The 17,497-nt window shown below is 54.9% G+C and overlaps 1 protein-coding gene across 3 annotated transcripts; it reads right to left on the bottom strand.

The window, feature by feature from the left end:
• Nucleotides 1–2: 2 nt before the first annotated feature.
• Nucleotides 3–17,283, bottom strand: GGCX (gamma-glutamyl carboxylase). Of its 3 annotated transcripts, none has more exons than XM_063139013.1 (15): nt 17,218–17,283; nt 15,897–16,103; nt 9,974–10,132; nt 9,523–9,688; nt 8,130–8,208; nt 7,448–7,554; nt 7,096–7,259; nt 6,382–6,659; nt 5,504–5,635; nt 3,638–3,789; nt 2,725–2,894; nt 2,290–2,420; nt 1,626–1,773; nt 1,170–1,365; nt 3–748 (listed from the first exon to the last, which is right to left on the bottom strand). In XM_063139013.1, exons 2-15 carry the CDS (start codon nt 16,048–16,050, stop codon nt 586–588), a joined length of 2,199 nt encoding a protein of 732 aa, XP_062995083.1. In that variant the 5' UTR covers nt 16,051–16,103; nt 17,218–17,283; the 3' UTR covers nt 3–585. The 3 variants fall into 3 exon arrangements, with proteins under 3 accessions (XP_062995083.1, XP_062995082.1, XP_062995084.1); XM_063139012.1 differs by lacking the exon at nt 17,218–17,283 and adding an exon at nt 16,638–16,698; XM_063139014.1 differs by lacking the exons at nt 1,170–1,365; nt 17,218–17,283 and adding an exon at nt 16,638–16,698 and having other exon boundaries at nt 656–748.
• Nucleotides 17,284–17,497: the final 214 nt, after the last annotated feature.

Raw genomic sequence — 17,497 nt, 5'->3', positions numbered from 1 at the left:
CCTCCCCCACCCCGCCCTTCCTGGCTTTTCACGGCAGGGAAGCAGCCTGGCAAGTTGGCTCTGGAATGGGCAAACGGCCCGGCTTTTCACTAGCCGCAGGAAGGCGGTGAGGCCTTCAGAACCCCACAGCAGCCATTGAGATTGCCCCCCACCCACCCCACCCAAAACCGACCTTCTGCTGTACTGCAATTGCTGCATCAACCCAGGAGTTGTGCAGGCCGGCAGAGCCCTCGGCCATGTCCAGTGGAATCCCGGCTCAACCCCTGCATTGACCCCACGTTGCCTCAGGACCTTCCCTGTGCACACCGCATACATGGGGACATACACGGCACAGGGCGTGGCACTGGCCTGGGCAGGAGACTGAGGCTCACTCAGCGGGGCAGGTCCAGAGTCTGGAGGTGGCCCATTGAGGGATGGGAGTCTAGAAAAGGGAGGGCCTTCTGCAGAGGGTGCTGGGCCAAGATGGCTGCCGCACAGTCCAGCCCTTGCAGCGGGAGCTCCCTGCTCCCCTTTCGGCCCCACTATGAAATCCCCTCTGTCGTTGCTGGTGGTGGTGGTGGTAATGGCTGAGGTAGTGAGGACTGCTCAGAGTTCGGCGCGCTCCTGCTCTGTGGGCGCTGTGCCCAGCTTGCTAGCCGTAGAATCCTCCTCACATTGCATGTTGGCATAGGCCACCTCTCGCGCCAGCTGCTCCACGGACGGGCGGCCCCACACCAAGTTCCGTAGAGAGATCCCAGTCATCAGGAGGCTGTGGAGGAGGAGGAAGAGGAGGAGGAGGAGGAGGAGGAGAAACATGTGAGGAGACCCACATGCAGAGGAACAACACTGGCCTCCTTTTCAAAATGTAAACGCTGCAAACCGATCAAGACCACAAGCGAAACCCAACAATCTCAAATCATTGAACATATCAACACAGTAATACAGCAGAAGGTTAAAAGTAACGAGACAGTTCTAACTAAGCTTTTCCTCCTGAGCAGTTTGCGGCGCCGTTTAACGATCAGTCCAAAGAAGGAATCTTCTGCATGCCCCTGCGGAGATCCAGGCCCCTTCATTACGGGGAAGCCACAGTCTGATGGAAGCCACAGGGCGTTCCCGCTTGACTTTAGTACACTGACATCCCAGCTGCCTCCCGCCTATTGTGAGCCTCTGCAGAGAGGCCTTTCGCTCACCTCCGACGGAAGATGAAGTACTTCTTGGCTGTGAAGCGGTGCAAACGCTCGGCCACCGTGGCGTTGCGCCGCTTCTGCAGCTGCTCCCTGCGCTGCTGCCGCCGGAGGAAGGCCTCCACCACAGGGTCCAGCTGGCTGACGTTTTCCAGGGAGCCGTCCAAGATGGGCTGCAGCTCTGGGGGCAGCGGCTCTGTTTCTGCCAGGCAAAGCCCTGGTTCGCATCAGGAGCCCCGCTTGAGAACAAACGAGTCCTGGGGCAGCCCTGAGCTCCCACCCTGAGGCGACTCCGCGCCTGAGGCCAGTCCTCGGCCTGCTTGCCAGAGCCCCACCGGCAGAGGCGACGGAGGGGAGAAGCGCTCCCGCCCGGGATGGCGCCCTGGACCCTGAGGGGACCCTGGGACACACCCAATTCCTTTGCCCCAGGCTGCCCGGCCTCCGCTGCTGCCACACACTCACCGGTCCCGTTCCGCACCTTCTCCCGCAGCTCCTGAAGGCGAGTGAAGTTCTGCTCCAGGGCTGCTTCAGTGGTGTTGACGTAGACGTACATGTAGCAGGACGGCTCCTGGGACACCGTGAAGACTTTGTGGTATTCACCCGGTGGCAGCTGTGGCCAAGAGAGGACCGCAAAGGGTTGAGGCGGGAGGTGGCCATCACCGGGGGTGTGTGGTCATAGCAGCCCACCGGCACCAGCTGCCCTATTCAAGCCCCAGGCACAGCATGCCGCGTCATCCAAACCTGGGCGGCACGGCTTGTGGGAAGGAGAAACGACCCTCCAATAGACCCTGGCCCGTTGCAGAGGTATGGGGGAGGGGTCGTTCTCTTGTCTCCCCCTCAAACAGCTCATGCCGCCTGGGTTCAGATGACCCAGAAAACCATGGCCACCCCCCCCCAATGGGGGTTGAATACTCAAAAGGGCCGCTGGTACGCCCCTCAACCCACCAGGGATTAAATAACCATGTTGGACTGCAGTGACCCTGCGAACCGGCCCAGAATCACCCCCCCAGAAGAAGGCTTCCGCAGCTGCCTCACAGTCCCATCCCTATCAGGCCATTTCTATCTCTCCTCACAGAAAAGCGCCCCTTTTGTCCTCTCCAGTCCAAGCGCTCCGCCTGCCCCTCACCTGTATCCGGTCTCCTTCCTGCAGCGTATGGTTCTTCTGGGCACTGACAATCTCCACAGCAACTTCTCCTTTTAGCAAGTGGAGGCTGGTGTTCCCAAGGTCCTCACTGACAAAGTTCTCCAGGTGCAGGCCTGCCGGGGTGGGTGGGTGGGAGATGCAACAGGGCAGTGAGTAGCTGGAGCGCAACAGAACCCTTAGAAGCAAGGGCCAAAGGCTCTTCTGACACGCCAGGAATCCTCCCCAGCTGGTATTTACTGGGACCAGGAACATTTGGCGACTGGCCAGCACAAGCGGTCAAAACGAACTAAGTTGGTACATCTAGGTGGAGACACACCTTGTTACCAAAGCCAACGACCCAGCGGCAAGCTTCCCAATGTGGACGTGGCCTAAACCAAGCGTCAAGCTGCCTAGAGCACACCAACAGCAAGGGAGCACCTGGGAAATCGGCAATGAAGACCACCTCGGTCTGGTTGTCCAGCGAATCCTCAATCTCCTGCAGCTTTATCCGCCACGGTGACAGATCCACCAGAAGAGGCTTCAGCCATGGCGTCTTGTGGAAGGGGGACCACTCAGCCTGCACAATGTCCACGTGTGGGTCAAAGAGTCTGAGAAGGGGATGAAAATGGGCAGATGAAGATACTAAAAGCACAAGGATCCCAGCCACAGTCCAGCAGCAACAGCCAGCACGATATATTTAGAGCTGATTTCTAATTGAGAAGCCACAGGGATTAAGCCGAACTCCAGGTTGGCCAAGCCAGGCAGAGCCTGCATGTTTCTTAAAAGTCTCCTCGCCCAAACACAGGCACTTCATCACAGCCCCTCTGCCCCGCGGGGCCCCTCACAGCCCCTCTGCCCCCTCACAGCCCCTCTGCCCTGCGGGGCCCCTCACAGCCCCTGTGTCCCGCGGGGGCCCCCACAGCCCCTGTGTCCCGCGGGGCCCCTCACAGCCCCTCTGCCCCGCGGGGCCCCTCACAGCCCCCGTGCCCCGCGGGGCCCCTCACAGCCCCTCTCTGCCACTGACGCTGCGAAGCCCCTGCAGATGCCGAGCAGCCTCCTGGCTTCTCCTCCTCCCCCCCAGCGCTTGCACGGGCACTCCAGCCTGTTGTGGGAAATGTTAGATTTCCTCCCGGCTGCCGTTCCGCTCCACATCATCGCAGGTGCAGAGCACGGCTGAAAGCAGCAGTTGTTACAGCCTCTGGCACAAGATGGGGTTGGCCAGACTTTTAAAAAAGAAGAAGACAGGGCTGGGTTTTTTGCTTGCACAGCCGTCGTCGCGGTTGACCGTCATCTGCACCAGCGGCCTCTGGGGCCTCCCCACGGCCGGAACCCACCCACCTCCCACACTAACCTTTGCTGGAAGCGATCATTAATGGAGACCCAAATGTCAAAGTAGATCTCTGGCTCTGAAATGTTGTAGTTATGCAACAGATGGCTAAGACAGGCGGCGTACTGCTTCAGCATGTCAGCGTGGTCCTTCCAGCGCCGGCTCTGAGTGAAGACCTGAGGGGCGGGGAGGGCGGTGGAGAGAAGGCATTGGCTCATTGCTCTTGGAAGTCTAAGGGCAGCAGGGACAAGTCGTCAGGACCCCAAATACCCAACAATTCTGCAACCAGAAAAGTGCAAATTCTAAAGCTGGAATCAGTTACACCAATCACGCAAAACTGCCACTCTGTACTTCACTTGAGTGCTTTGTTTTGCGTGCCACCAGAATGTGCTTTTTATTCCAAAGGAGTGTTTTGCAAATGCCTCACAGGGAGTTGCTGTAGGTTCCACCAAATCTCTCCCCTGGCCAAACTGCAAAAAGGTTTAAATGTTTTGGAAAAGCTCTGCTAGGCAAGGCCAGACCCCCGGGGTCATCATAGAATCATAGACTCATAGAATAGCAGAGTTGGAAGGGGCCTACAAGGCCATCGAGTCCAACCCCCTGCTCAAGGCAGGAAAATCCTCAAAGTCCCCAAAGTCCTCTTGTAGGCAACAGGGCAGGCAGCACATGGGCAGAATCACCCGTCTGCTCCGGGGGCCTGATGCATGGCACAAACATTCCTTTGGGCAGCAGCAGCCCCGGAGAGGTAGAGGGAACTCCTACGTAGGGCAGCAACCTCCCCTCCCTGCCCCTCTGGCCTGTGCTGGTGCTACACTTAATACCGGGGGTGGGGTGGGTGGGGGGGCTATTAAGTGAAATTCCTCACAGCTCCCCCATCTAGATTTCAGTGATGCAAAACAGGTTGGCCTTCTCATCCATGATGGATGTTATGGATGACAGATTTTGCTTTGAATCGACCTGCCATACAGCATCACTAGCAGTCAGGAAGACAAAGTGGTAAGCCACGAGAACCCTCCATTGAGGGAAAGACCGAAAGAGAGAACAGGCATAAGGTGACTGTTTGGAACCCCAACGCTGCTTCTCTCCTTCCCTGCAATCACTATGGTACTACAGGGCCCCAGAATCCATCAAGCACAGTCTTAGTACCACTGATTATGGAAATAGATGCGCCCCAAAAGAGGCAGTTAAGCACCCATTCAACTGCTCCTTTCTGGGCCTCCTCCTAGAACCACCAAAGAAGAGCGAAGGAGTTGTTGATACCTGCAAATTGCCCAGCGCATTTTGATAAAAAATATCTTTTTCAGAGAGAGAGAGAGAATCTTGGTCGAATAGATCCGCCTGGTTTATTTCTCCCAGATTCTTCGTCAGGCCATTCACAAGCATCAACCAGTCGTAATCTCCAAGCACCATTTGGCGATTTCCCCTCTCCGGTGGCTTTGCTTCTGGAGACTTCTGGAAACCGAGGAGCAGGTGCATTGCGCAGTGACTCTACCCCACCCTACACGGCTATGGCTTCTGCGTAGGAAGTTACATGTAGCCTGACACAAGTGGCACATGCTTATTTTACAAATGATACATGAAGCAGGCAGCCCAGGCAGAGAGCAGACTCCGGCAGCACAGGTGTGGGGCAAAACAGACATGTGGGCATTTGTTGAAGGCAGCTGTTTTACTCTGTACAGCACCATGTACATTGATGGTGCTATATAAATAAATAATAATAATAATAATAATAATAATAATAATAATAATAATAATAATAACGTTCCCATGATTGCATGGAACCGGAATACAATTTGCCATGTGGGAAGCGGCCAAAAGCCCCCTCGACCAAGGAAAGTTAGGAGGAGGAGGAGGAGGAGGAGGAGGCGGTGGCGGCGGCGAGGGACTGACCCCAGGGTTCAGGTAGCCAAGTTCCCCAGTGAGACCATCACGGTAAGTAATCTTCACGTGTTGGTGGGAGCGAGAATGGACCATCATGTCCCACGAGTAGCCATATAGCCCATTTGTCCAGTTGTTATAGCCCTGCAGGGGGGAAAGAGCAGGGGTGATTTCCCCAAGAACTGAAGTGTGCTGCTGTTTCCTTCTTCCCCATCCCTGCCTCCTGACAGACATGACAATGCACCACATTTCCACAACTCCCTTTGGGTTATTGCTTTAGGCTTAAAAAGCTGGCAGGAACTGGATGCTCAAACTCAAAATCCTGAAAAAGATTTGACTGTCAACACCCTACACACGTTTGGAGGTAGGTCTGGACCACCATGGAACTCCACAAGAACATAACAAGTGCCCTACTGGATCAGACCGAGGGTCCATCTAGTTCAGCACTCTGGACAGTGGCCAACCAGCTGTCGACCAGGGACCCACAAAGCAGGACACGAATCATAGAATAGCAGAGTTGGAAGGGGCCTCTAAGGCCATCAAGTCCAACCTCCTGCTCAATGCAGGAATCCACCCTAAAGCATCCCTGACAGGTGGTTGTCCAGCACCCTCCCACCCACGTTCCCCAGCAACTGGTGCACACAGGTTTACTGCCTCAGATACTGGAGGCAGCACATAAAATCAGGGCTGGCATGCAGGAATAGCAGTGTTATCATGGGAGAGAGAGGACCCAATTCAGGCAGCTCAGACTCTTCCATCCAAAGAGCTCCCCCATCACCTCCTGCTCGCTGGAGCCCCAATGTCAAAGAAAAGGATGAGATCTAGAACCCTTTGCTATGCAAATCTGCATGGGGAAAGCCAACACGCCTCTCTCTCTCTCTCCCTCTCACCTGGGTCAGGAAGTGTGAGTACGGCAGGAAGAACTGCTCCAGCACATACAAGACCGTGAAGAGGGCCCCCAGCTTCTGCCGCAGCCCCAGCCGCTGAGCCGCTCTGCCCGGCCTCTGCTGCCCTGCTTCTGCATACACACACTCCTGGCTGGGCTGGGGCAGCTCTGACAGGGGAAGGAGCCTTTGGGAACAGGCGGGGAACCGGGCAATCAAGCGGCGTGGCCAGTCCGGGTAGCAGAAGAGCGGGCTAGTGGCCAGCATGGTGTAGGAGAACATACCTGCGGGCAAGAGATTGGTCTCTGGGTTGAACTGCGGTGGGAGGAAACAGATGTTTGCCAGAACAGGCTATTAGTAGCCGCCACCCCCACCGGCGGAAACTGTTCCCGAGCCAGGCAAACTAGCTGAATGGCAGGAAACATAACACAGACTTGGGAATGTCTGCAAAGGCTAGGAGTCCACAAGCGACTTCACTGGCCTTCTTTCTGGCTCATACCAATGTTAGCTGATGCCCTGCGGTGGGTGGCATGGGAAATAACCCGCTCTCTCTCAATGGCAAGGGCTCCTTTGCCTGGTTATCTAGAAGGGATTACTATTCACCACAGGTGAGTGGTTTTTACAAGCTTGAGTCAACAACAGCTCACCAAAAAGGCACGACTTAGGAGGCCCTGATCCTCCGTAGAGAAAGCGTGGAGTTTAGGCTTCTGGAGAACTTACCGATGCTGAAGAGCTGGGAATTCATGCAGTGGAAGTAAGAGACAAAGAAAAGGGCAACAGGGCGGGTGGCATCCAAGAAGAGCAGAAAGCCAGCGGTGAGATCCAGCATGAGACCCCCGCCGTGCACTACCAGTAGGTTGGTCATCTCCTCTGAAAGCACCAACCTGCGGCAGAAGACACAGAGAGCCTGAGAAGCATGCACCGGGGGGAGGGGATCGCAAGACCTTCCTGCCCCCCCCCACTCCAAATGAGCATTAGATCTGCTGGGGAGATGGAGCCATAGAATTCCTCTGCCCCCACCCCCCACAGATGCTAACTGTTTCCCTCCTTGCTTGCCCCCCCTCCAGCTCACTTGAAGGGGCTGAAGAGCCAGTGCCGGCCGAGGGAGCCCATGGAGTAGCCCTCCACCCAGTCTGCATCCAGCTTCTTGATGCCCGCAATGAAATAAACAATGAAGATCTGTTAGGAATCAAGCACAAGGGTTGGTATTAAGACTCCAAGCCAAGCAAGTCAACAGGAGGCACAAAACAGCCGAGTGGTGAGGGAGGAACCACACCGTCCCCAGGAAGGAGAAAAATGGGGGCGTGGGGCCCTCCAATTCCAAACCATCTTCATGGTTATGCAAGGACCCAAATCCCCCTTGGTCAGCCCCCTCCCTCCCAAAGGCTCCCACCCCCTCCATCCACGGCTCGGTTCTTTCAACAGCAAAGCATTTCTCCCAAGCAAAAGAAAAGTTTGATGGAAGTGAAGCCCCCCCCGCCTCCTACTTAGCCCCCCCCGAGCCCCGCAAGGGGGCCGTCACCAGATGTACCAGATGCTCACAGCAGCCACTGGTGGGCGCCCCAGTGCTGACTGCCCTCTGCTCTCTTACGGTGCTGCCTATTGAAGAGGCAGGTGGCACCAGGCAGTGGCGACTGAGGGGAAACGTGCGTGGCTCATCCACCACCACAGAGGCCCTTTGCTTCTAGAAGACACGTCCGCGAGAAATGGGTGGGGCGTCCGCGTGGGAGGAGCAGCACCACTGCCCACTGTACCTGGGTGCGCAGCACTGTGTAGTTCCACAACGGGACATGAGCGTTTCTCTTCCGCGGATTCCAGAGGCCATCAATAGACCTAAAGAGAGGAGATGCATGACCAGGAGGACTCCTGGGGAGGGGGAGGGGGGAGAGTGGAACTGAGATTCCACTGAAGGGCCGTTTTGAATCCAGACAAACGTACGGGCGGCCCTCCACAGGGCCAGACGCACGCTGGCTACTCCGTCATCCACTTGAACAAGGGTGCTCCAGAAGACCGAAATGATTTTTTTCAGCAACTGTAATGCCAATTCTTAAAAGGGGGATGCTGGCAAATAAGAACTAGGACAATGCTTTTAAGGTTAGAGCTAGAAAATGATCCTATTCACTACCTGGCTTATCCAGAGAGCTGGCACAGTCTGAAGATGGTCACAGGAGAGACCTGTGACGCAAGGCATTTGGGTGTAGCAGCTGGGAGATATCTTGCTTCTAGCTGCACAGCCAGTACAGAGTTCCTATCGGGTGCATGCACAACTTTTTCAGCTAATCTGGAAAACAGGGGGTGCCAGGGAGCATTGCAGGGAGGGTGATGCCAGGTGTGGGTGAGGGAAAGGCTTCGTGGTAAGGGAAACGTGGCGGGGGGGGCAGCTCTGAGGAAGCCCCGAGGGGACACCGGTGCCACCTCCAGGTCTGTCACAATGGCTCTGTGGCAGAGGACGGCCATGGGGAACCCACCAGTGCCAATCCCCATGCGCAGTGATCGAGTCCCCTGGCTGCTCTGGGCAAATCAGCAGGGTGGCTGGTTGCAAGCCTGAAAATGCCACCTGAAGCCCATCCACCCCTGGCAGCCTTTAAAATGCCTTGAGAATAGGAGAGAAGGCAAAAGCAGGCTGCAGGAAGATTTCTAAGCACCAAAGGAGACTCTCCCACGGACATGGCGCGCGCACACACACACACAGATTCCACCAGCCCACGTTCCTGTTCCTGAGGCTCTGAGCTCCTGGAAGGTTGGGCCATGGCCTGTGCAACCCTGCCCAGAACAAAGCCCCTACAGGTCCTGGGAAGGAAGAGGAAAACGTAAAGCTTCCTCAAGTCTTTTGAGACTCTCTTCTTGCCCACTAAGCGATGCGAACTAATCAAGCACATTCTTCTGTAAGAGCAAGTTCCGTTATCTTACAGCACACACAAGCTTTCCAGGCTACACCCCACTCTGCACTGTGGTGCCCTCCTGTTGCTTTGGCTTCTTTCAGTCCCTGGGGATTCCGATCCAGAGCCCCCAAGTTGTTCAAATGAATGTTGTGCAGCTGGAAGGGCAAGTTTGTCTCCTTGGCAGAAGCTTGTTCTGAACAAAGAGTTGCCTCTTCAAAAAAACAAAATCACAGCAGTGGGGAAAAGAGAGCACAGAGGTTCTTACCAGTAACGGTTTGCGTTCATGAACATGAGCTGGAAACCAAGGAGGCCATAGAGGTAGGAGTGGTTGTTCCAGGCCGTTTTGTCCAGGAAGAAGATGTACCAGTAAGGCAGCACGAAGAGCAGACAGCTGAACCGATAGAAGCAGCCCAGCATGATCCCCAAAGCACCTACGGCAGCAAGGGAGAAAAGGTCAGGGTGCTCCACTCACACAGGCTCTTCACAAACGAGGGGAAACCTGGGGGAAATCCCGCAGGAAATAAACACACACACACACACACACACACACCCAAAAACCCAGGTGGCTCTCTCTCTCTCCCATCCCTGGCTTCTGCTTTGGACACAGCCCAAAGAGGCAGCATGGAAACCGGCCAGGGAAGCCAGGTGGAGTTCATTCCAGCCAACACACCTAAGCTGAGCCCCTCCGTGGGTCAATCTCCTCCTAATATCCTTACCCAGGAACATGACTGTGTAGACAAGGTACATCCAGTCCAGCGGAAGTGGCTCCAGGAAGTTGAAAAGGGGGAAGCGACACACCTGCAACCCATCCAGGTATCTGTGGTCCAGATAGCTTAAGCCCCGCTCCTGTGGGATGTCCAAAGCCATCAACATCCCTGAAAAGAGACACACCAAGAAGGGATCAATGGCAGCAATGGGACAGACTCCCCTTACCCTCTGCTGGGCCAGAAATTCAAAGGAAGGGGGCAGGAATGCTCCCCTCCCCACATTCATGGTCCTTTGGTGTGCTGGGTGGAGGAACATCTCCGGACAAGCATTAGGGATGCTGCATTGTTCCTCACAATGGCTGGCCGTCAAATGAACAGCTAAGACATTACAGGGAGTGATGGACTGCAGGCCACCTTAAATGGCTTTCCTCACAGCTCTATTTCCTAGACTGAAGTTGCAAAACTTCCTTCACTTGTAACGTTTCAAATAGCAATGGATTTTGTTTTCTGTTCAGCTGTCATCTTGCTAAATAGACAGGAGGAAAATAATATGGCTCAAATTTGGTTCTGGTAGATGTGCCTTGCTTGCTCCTTGAGCTTTTATTCCCATGGATTTCAACATGCCGCAGTGGAGGAACATGAAGGGCTGGCTGACCTTAAAAGCCAAAAGGGACTTTCACGTGGGCAAGGCATCAAGAGGGCAGAAATCCCCGGGGCTTCCATGCCAGCAGGAATTTCCTGCGCAAGCTCGCCTCTCATCAGCCCCAGGGCCTCAGCACCTCCTGACTGCAGCCCTCCCAAAACGGGAGTGGTGACAGAGGAGGCGTCCCCCTGGCAACACAGCTTTCATGGCAACCTCGCAGGAGCGGCAACGTGCAGTGAGCAGCAGGCGGAGGGGGGCCTGTCTGTGGTGAGCTGGGCAGAGGAAAGGCCGGTTCAACATGCAGCCCCAAACTGCCAACATTCAGAGCTTCCACACCCTAGTTGTGCGGAAGCTCCAGGAAATGCTCAGACACACACAACTTTGTAATTTGGGAATGGCCAGGAGTGTGTCTACTTTGAATGAGGACTGGAGGCAGCCCAGAGAGCCTTGAAAGCTGCCCTGCCTTACAACCCCACCCCCCACCCTGGTCTCCTCTTTATCCAGTCTTGTCTTGGGGCAACAGAGGCTGCCAGACAGCATGAAGAACTTTATCAGGAGGGCTTTAAACTGAATCTTACGGGGGCGGGAGACATAAACTTCGAGGCAACAATGGATGAAGGCCCATGCACCACAGTACAGAGAACAGCTCCAATAGTGCCCCAAAATAGTGTCTGCAACAGTGTAGGAACAAAGCCAGACTATAAAACACATGGTCTTCAATGTCTATATACTAATGCCCAGAGCATGGGAAACAAACAGAAGTTGAGGGGGCAGAATTGCAGTTTGAGACTGATAAACAAATGGTCAAAGAACACCTAATTTCCTTGAATGAGTTCAAATCTCCAGGGCCCGATGAACTGCATCCTAAAGTAATGAAGGAGCTAGCAGAAGAACTCTCAGAACCTTTGTCTATTATCTTTGCAAAATCATGGAAAACGGGTGAGGTGCTGGACGACTGGAGGAGGGCTAACGTTGTCCCTGTCTTCAAAAAGAGCAAAAAGGAGGAACCTGGGAACTACAGGCCAGTCAGTCTGACATCCATCCCTGGGAAAATTTTGGAGCAGATTATAAAGAAGTCAATCTGTATACACCTTGAAATCAATGCAGTGATTACTAGAAGCCAACATGGATTTGTCAGGAACAAATCCTGTCACACTAATTTGATCTCATTTTTTGATCGGGTAATCTCCCTTGTGGACTGTGGGAATGCTGTGGACGTCATATATCTTGACTTCAGCAAAGCTTTTGACAAAGTGCCCCATGTTATTCTGATTAACAAACTAGCTAAAAGTGGGCTAGATGGAACAACTATTAGGTGGATTCACAGTTGGCTACAGAATTGGACTCAAAGAGTACTTATCAATGGAACCTTCTCAAACTGGGGAGAGGCAACAAGTGGGGAACCGCAGGGCTCAGTCCTGGGCCCAGTGCTCTTCAACATTTTTATTAATGATTTGGACGAGGAGGTTCAGGGAACGCTGATCAAATTTGCAGATAACACAAAATTGGGTGGGATAGCTAATACCCTGGAAGACAGAAACAAACTTCAAAGTGATCTTGATAGGCTGGAGTGCTGGGCTGAAAACAACAGAATGAAATTTCATAGGGATAAATGCCAAGTTCTACATCTAGGAAATAGAAACCAAATGCACAGTTACAAGATGGGGGATACTTGGCTCAACAATACTACAAATGAGAAGGATCTTGGAATTGTTGTAGATTGCAAGCTGAATATGAGCCAACTGTGCGATATGGCTGCAAGAAAGGCAAATGCTGTTTTGGGCTGCATTAATAGAAGTATAGCTTCCAAATCACGTGAGGTACTGGTTCCTCTCTCTTCGACCCTGGTTAGGCCTCATCTAGAATATTGCGTCCAGTTCTGGGCTCCACAATACAAGAAGGACGCAGACAAGCTGGAGCGTGTTGATCTAAATAATAGTTAACTACTAGTTAGCTGTTCTCTATCAGAAGACAAGCGGTAAGGCAAACATGCAGCCTAAGCGAACAGACTACGTACACAGTTGGGGTCAAGAGGTAAGCGCGTTATCTGGAAAGGCCCAGCTTGCTTAGTCAACAGACAATACACAATGGGTTTCTGCTAAGGGCAGTAGCTACAATGTTAGTCGATGAGTTTCTTGTGGAAATATACCCAAGCATGACACTGTATGACCAAATATGATGTAACTTGTTTGCCACACAGTATAAAAGTCCTGGATGAGAAGCATTCAGGGCTGCTGCTGCTCCTGAATTTGAAGCAGGCAGTCTTTTCGCTGCGGAAATAAAGCCAAGGCTTTGATCTTACCCCGTGTCTATTTGTTATTTGGTTCCGGCGGCTAGACACGATCCTAGAGAGAGAGCTCAATTTGAGGGCTCTTACCACAGTGTCTAGAGGAGGGCAACCAGGATGATCAGGGGTCTGGAAACAAAGCCCTATGAAGAGAGACTGAAAGAACTGGGCATGTTGAGCCTGCAGAAGAGAAGATTGAGGGGAGACATGAGAGCACTCTTCAAATACTTAAAAGTTTGTCACACAGAGGAGGGCCAGGATCTCTTCTCAATCCTCCCAGAGTGCAGGACATGGAATAGCGGGCTCAAGTTAAAGGGAGCCAGATTCCAGCTGGACATCAGGAAAAACTTCCTGTTAGAGCAGTACAACAATGGACTCAGTTACCTAGAAAGGTTGTGGGCTCTCCCACACTAGAGGCCTTCAAGAGGCAGCTGGACAACCATCTGCCAGGGATGCTCTAAGGTGGTTTCCTGCATTGAGCAGGGGATTGGACTCGATGGCCTTGTAGGCCCCTTCCAACTCTGCTATTCTGTGATTCTATTATTCTGTGACCGTCTCACTTAGCTTCTTCTCAGATCATGATTATATAGAATGCAACTTGCACTTCCATTTGAGCATTTTAGTGCCAAAGATAAGCAGAAGAAACCATTTCCAGAAACACAGAAAGCACACGCAAACGAACCATCCGAAGACTACAACTCCAGGCATGCAGGCGGCATCCAACAAGCAAACACCCCATATGCGATGCAGGTGAACTGGATGCCAGCATGTGCTGGACCGGCAGGCTACAGGAGGAGGGTGGGCAGGTGACCCCAGGTAAAATGGGCCATGCTCACACATCTTCATGTCTGCATCAGGGAGGCTCGCAAGGGCAATGCTGGAGTACTCTGGAGGCAATCAAGAATGTCAGATTCCAGCCGCATGAAGAGCGTAGCTGACACCTCCCCAGTTCCAGACGGATTCCTGGCAGATCCTCCCTGCCAATCTGCCCAGAGGCCAAGATCTAGAGCAACCTCACAAGGGCCGTTTCCTTGGTTTCCTCGGTAGATCTGCAACCGATCCTGGAAGGCTATTCCGAGAGAACTGCTCACTCCCCGATGCCAACCCAGCCCTGCTCATGACGGGAATTAAGAGCCCAAGCTCTCCCCACCAAGTCCAAAGGCCCCCATCTTTACTGAAGGCAGAGGCCAGTGTCACTGGCCTAAAATGCATAATCACAGGTTGCTTCCAACCCAGGATGTGGGATGTTCATTTCTGCCTGGCTCCAGGACAGCAAAGACACCACAACTTAAAAAAGAAGAAGCTAATCACCCCCCCCCCACACCCACATCCTGTTGCTGGATTAGGTTACAAGTTGCCACCACATTCCGTTTGTGTCCTTTTACAGCTGTCAGGAAAACCCAACTGTCAGTTTGCTGCAACAAGTGTGTCCCGCAAGCAGTTTTAGAAGAGAGACCTTGACTGGGGTGAGTGGGAGACAGGCTTATGCTTGCTGGAAGTGAGGGATGATGCAGAGAGAAAATGGACGGGGGACGGACATCCGCGGTCTTTGAGACATCACATGTGGAGTCAATTCTACTTGGAGCAAAGCCATTCTGAACCCAACATATCCCAAATGACAGAGTAGAAGCAACATGGCAGAAGAGCAAAAGCTACCACAGTTGGCATTGTGAGTGCAGGGCACGGAATAACGGGCTCAAGTTACAGGAAGCCAGATTCCGGCTGGACTTCAGGAAAAAGTTCCTGACTGTTAGAGCAGTACGACAATGGAATCAGTTACCTAGGGAGGCTGTGGGCTCTCCCACACTAGAGGCCTTCAAGAGGCAGCTGGACAACCACCTGTCAGGTATGCTTTAGGGAGGATCCCTGCATTGAGCAGGGGGTGGGACTTGATGGCCTTCTAGGCCCCTTCCAACTCTACCATTCTATGATTCTATGATGCATTCCTTTATTCTCTTCATCAACCCACAGCTCTTTCTATCCCTTAATACAGGGATGGGCAACTGCAGGCAGTTTGGGGGCCAATTTCCAGCCATGGACACCCCCCTCCTCAAGTGGTACATACCAGCCAAAGCAGCAAAAAAACCAACTACTGGTTTGCCACTGAAATTTGTCAAGAAACAGCTATGGAGAGACAAAACAACCGTATTTGACTTGAATATAAGATAAATTCAGCACTTTTGAGTCTTCATGGTGCAGGGATGGGGAACCCCAAGCTCAGGGGCAAAAAACGGCCCTGTGGGGTTCGCCAGGTGACCCCCCCCTGCCCCTCTGCTAATCATTGGATGGCTTCCCAGCTTTTGTGCAGTTCCCCCTCCCTCACACACACCCTAATGGGTTAAAATACCCCTCTGAAGGCTTCAAGGTGCCGTAGGCTGGTGATTTCTGTGTTGTCTTTGTATTTCTGGCCGCACTGCTTGGTCTCCAGCCCCTGCTGCCCCTGGAATGAGGTCCCCAAGAGCTTCTACAACACTGAATCTGGCCCTTGAACTGAAAGAGGCTTCACCTCCCCACCACGGTGGTTTGCCACTGAATTTCAGTGGGAAACTATGGGGGTGTTTTTGCCACGGCACCACCTGAATTTCAGGGGCAGCTGTCGGGTGCGATAGGGCTGCACTCAAGGCCATGGGGGGGGGGATGTGTGGCCCACCCCTCCCTTAATGCATTTACATGTTGCGTCACAATTTTCCGAGTGCAGTATCGATTGAAGCTCAACCCTGACAAGACGGAGGCACTGTGTGTCGGGTAGGGGGTTCTCACGTCTAGGAAATGGGTGTGGAACTTTACGAGAGGGCAGGGCGTTGTGCTCCCCTCCTCCAAGAGCCAGGGGGTGGCGCTCCTGGAGCCAGCCTCACCACCTGAGGTCCTGGTAGCCTTGCTGCCCTGGCGTAGTGCGGCCACAGCAATGCCTGCTCTGACAACCTCCCAGTTGTAAGGGAGCTGCCCTTGAATGGCTTGCAGGGAGGGAGGGAGGGAGGCAGCGCGAAGAAGGCACAACTCACCGAAGAGGAAGCGGAAGACGCCCAGCGCTGCCGGGTCGGTGGGCCTGTTCAGCAAGCAGACAAAGCGATGCCAGCTGGAAAGGTCGGCACACTCAAACCCCAGCAGGCGGCTGGTCCAGCTGCGGGCGCCTGGCCCGGGCTCCTGGCCCTTCATTTCACTGCTGTGCTTCTTCTCATGGGCAGGAGGAGATCCGGAGGGCTGGGCCCCTGCAAAAGCAAGCGGGAAAGGATGGCAGCCAGGCCGCTGGGGGAAGGGCAGGACACTCTGGCTCTCCGTGGGGGGAACAGCAGGTCGCCAGCGGAAAGGAGGAGTCCCGTCCCCTCCCTCCTGCTGCCTGAAGCAGCGGGCTTCACCCGACCCCGGCCTCACCAAGACACGGGGGTGGGGGTGGGGGGCTCGCGTGGCGCGGCTTAGCGCCCATCCCAAATGCACCCCTTCACCGACTCCCATACAAACGAAGCTTGGCATTTTGCTGCTGATTTTCTCGCATCAGGGGGATTCTGCGAGACGCCTTGGGCAGGACCCCCCCCCGCGCGCCCCGAGGCGACGTCCAGCGTCGTTCTTGGAGGGCAGGAGGCGAAGCCCCCCGCCCCGCCGCTGCTGCTCCGCAGGGCGCGCGCCTGGCCCGCCGGTGGGAGGAAGCCGCTGGAGGCGCCGGGCACCCTGGCGGGGGCTCCTTTCGGCGGGCGGGCGCGCGGGCGGGCGAGCCCCTCCTCTGCCACGGGCCCCCAAGCCCTCACCTGCAGCGGGCGCGCGGCCCGGCCCCATCTCGAGCTGGCGGCGGCGGCGGCTCCGTCCCGAGCGAAGCCCGCGAGAGGCGGCGCCAGGCGCACGGCGCCACACTTCCGCCTCCTTCTCCCGGGCCGGAGAGCCTGGGCGGGCGCGCGCGCCGCCGGGCCGAGGGAAGAGGCCACCCCGGGCGCCTGTGCCCTTCCTCGCGGCTCGGGCGCTGCCGCGACGCCGCCGGAGCCGCGGGACTCGGGAGGTCGGCGCGGACGTGGCGGCCCTCGGCTGGCTGGCCTGGGGCCCGGGGCCGCCCTGCACGCTGCGTCCGCGGCGCGGGATTGGGGCTGGCAGGCGAAGCGACCCACCCCCCACGGACATCCCCTGATAGCCGAATCCGGCCTGCAGGGAGGGGCCAATCCCCTCCCCTCCTGCTGTGATCGATTCCCCCCTCCCCGCTTTAAAATAAAGCAAACCCCGGCTGAGTTTTCGCACGGGACTACACGCCAAGTTTGTTGTCCGCCACACTCTGCGCCCTAGATATGATCAACTCGGACTCCCCGGCCCTGGGCTCGCCCCCTGGTCTTTGGGCCCCACCTCTCTGGCCTGAGAAGTCAGCAGCGGCCCGTGGAGCAGCGGAGTCGACACCAGCCGTTCGCTGGCAGCGCCAATTCGGCAGGGCGAAGTCTTAAAATATCGACAAATTCCCAAAGTTACGTTTTCGTACGAAATATAACCTGAGTTAGAACACCTGCCTTTTCTCGTGTGACGAGGGGGAGAGCGAGATCGCAGGCTGGATTTTTTATTCTTCCCAATGGGGAGGAATTAACCTTCCCTGTGGACAAAGCTGAATAAATTGCACTCTTATATCATCTTC

The sequence above is a fragment of the Elgaria multicarinata genome, chromosome 12 (genome assembly GCF_023053635.1).
Source record: "Elgaria multicarinata webbii isolate HBS135686 ecotype San Diego chromosome 12, rElgMul1.1.pri, whole genome shotgun sequence".
NCBI classification, from domain to species: Eukaryota; Metazoa; Chordata; class Lepidosauria; order Squamata; family Anguidae; genus Elgaria; species Elgaria multicarinata.
Note: the sequence above shows the minus strand (reverse complement) of the source record. Positions and strands in the feature narration are given on the sequence as shown.

Excerpts from the sequence above, each read along its gene's own strand:
- GGCX (XM_063139012.1), bottom strand. The coding sequence starts at position 16,665 with ATGGGGCCGGGCCGCGCGCCCGCTGCAG. Across the intron at positions 7,260-7,447 it reads TGGCTCTTCAGCCCCTTCAA|GTTGGTGCTTTCAGAGGAGA; the intron begins GTGAGCTGGAGG and ends CTTCTGCCGCAG. Across the intron at positions 6,660-7,095 it reads TTCCCAGCTCTTCAGCATCG|GTATGTTCTCCTACACCATG; the intron begins GTAAGTTCTCCA and ends TCTTGCCCGCAG.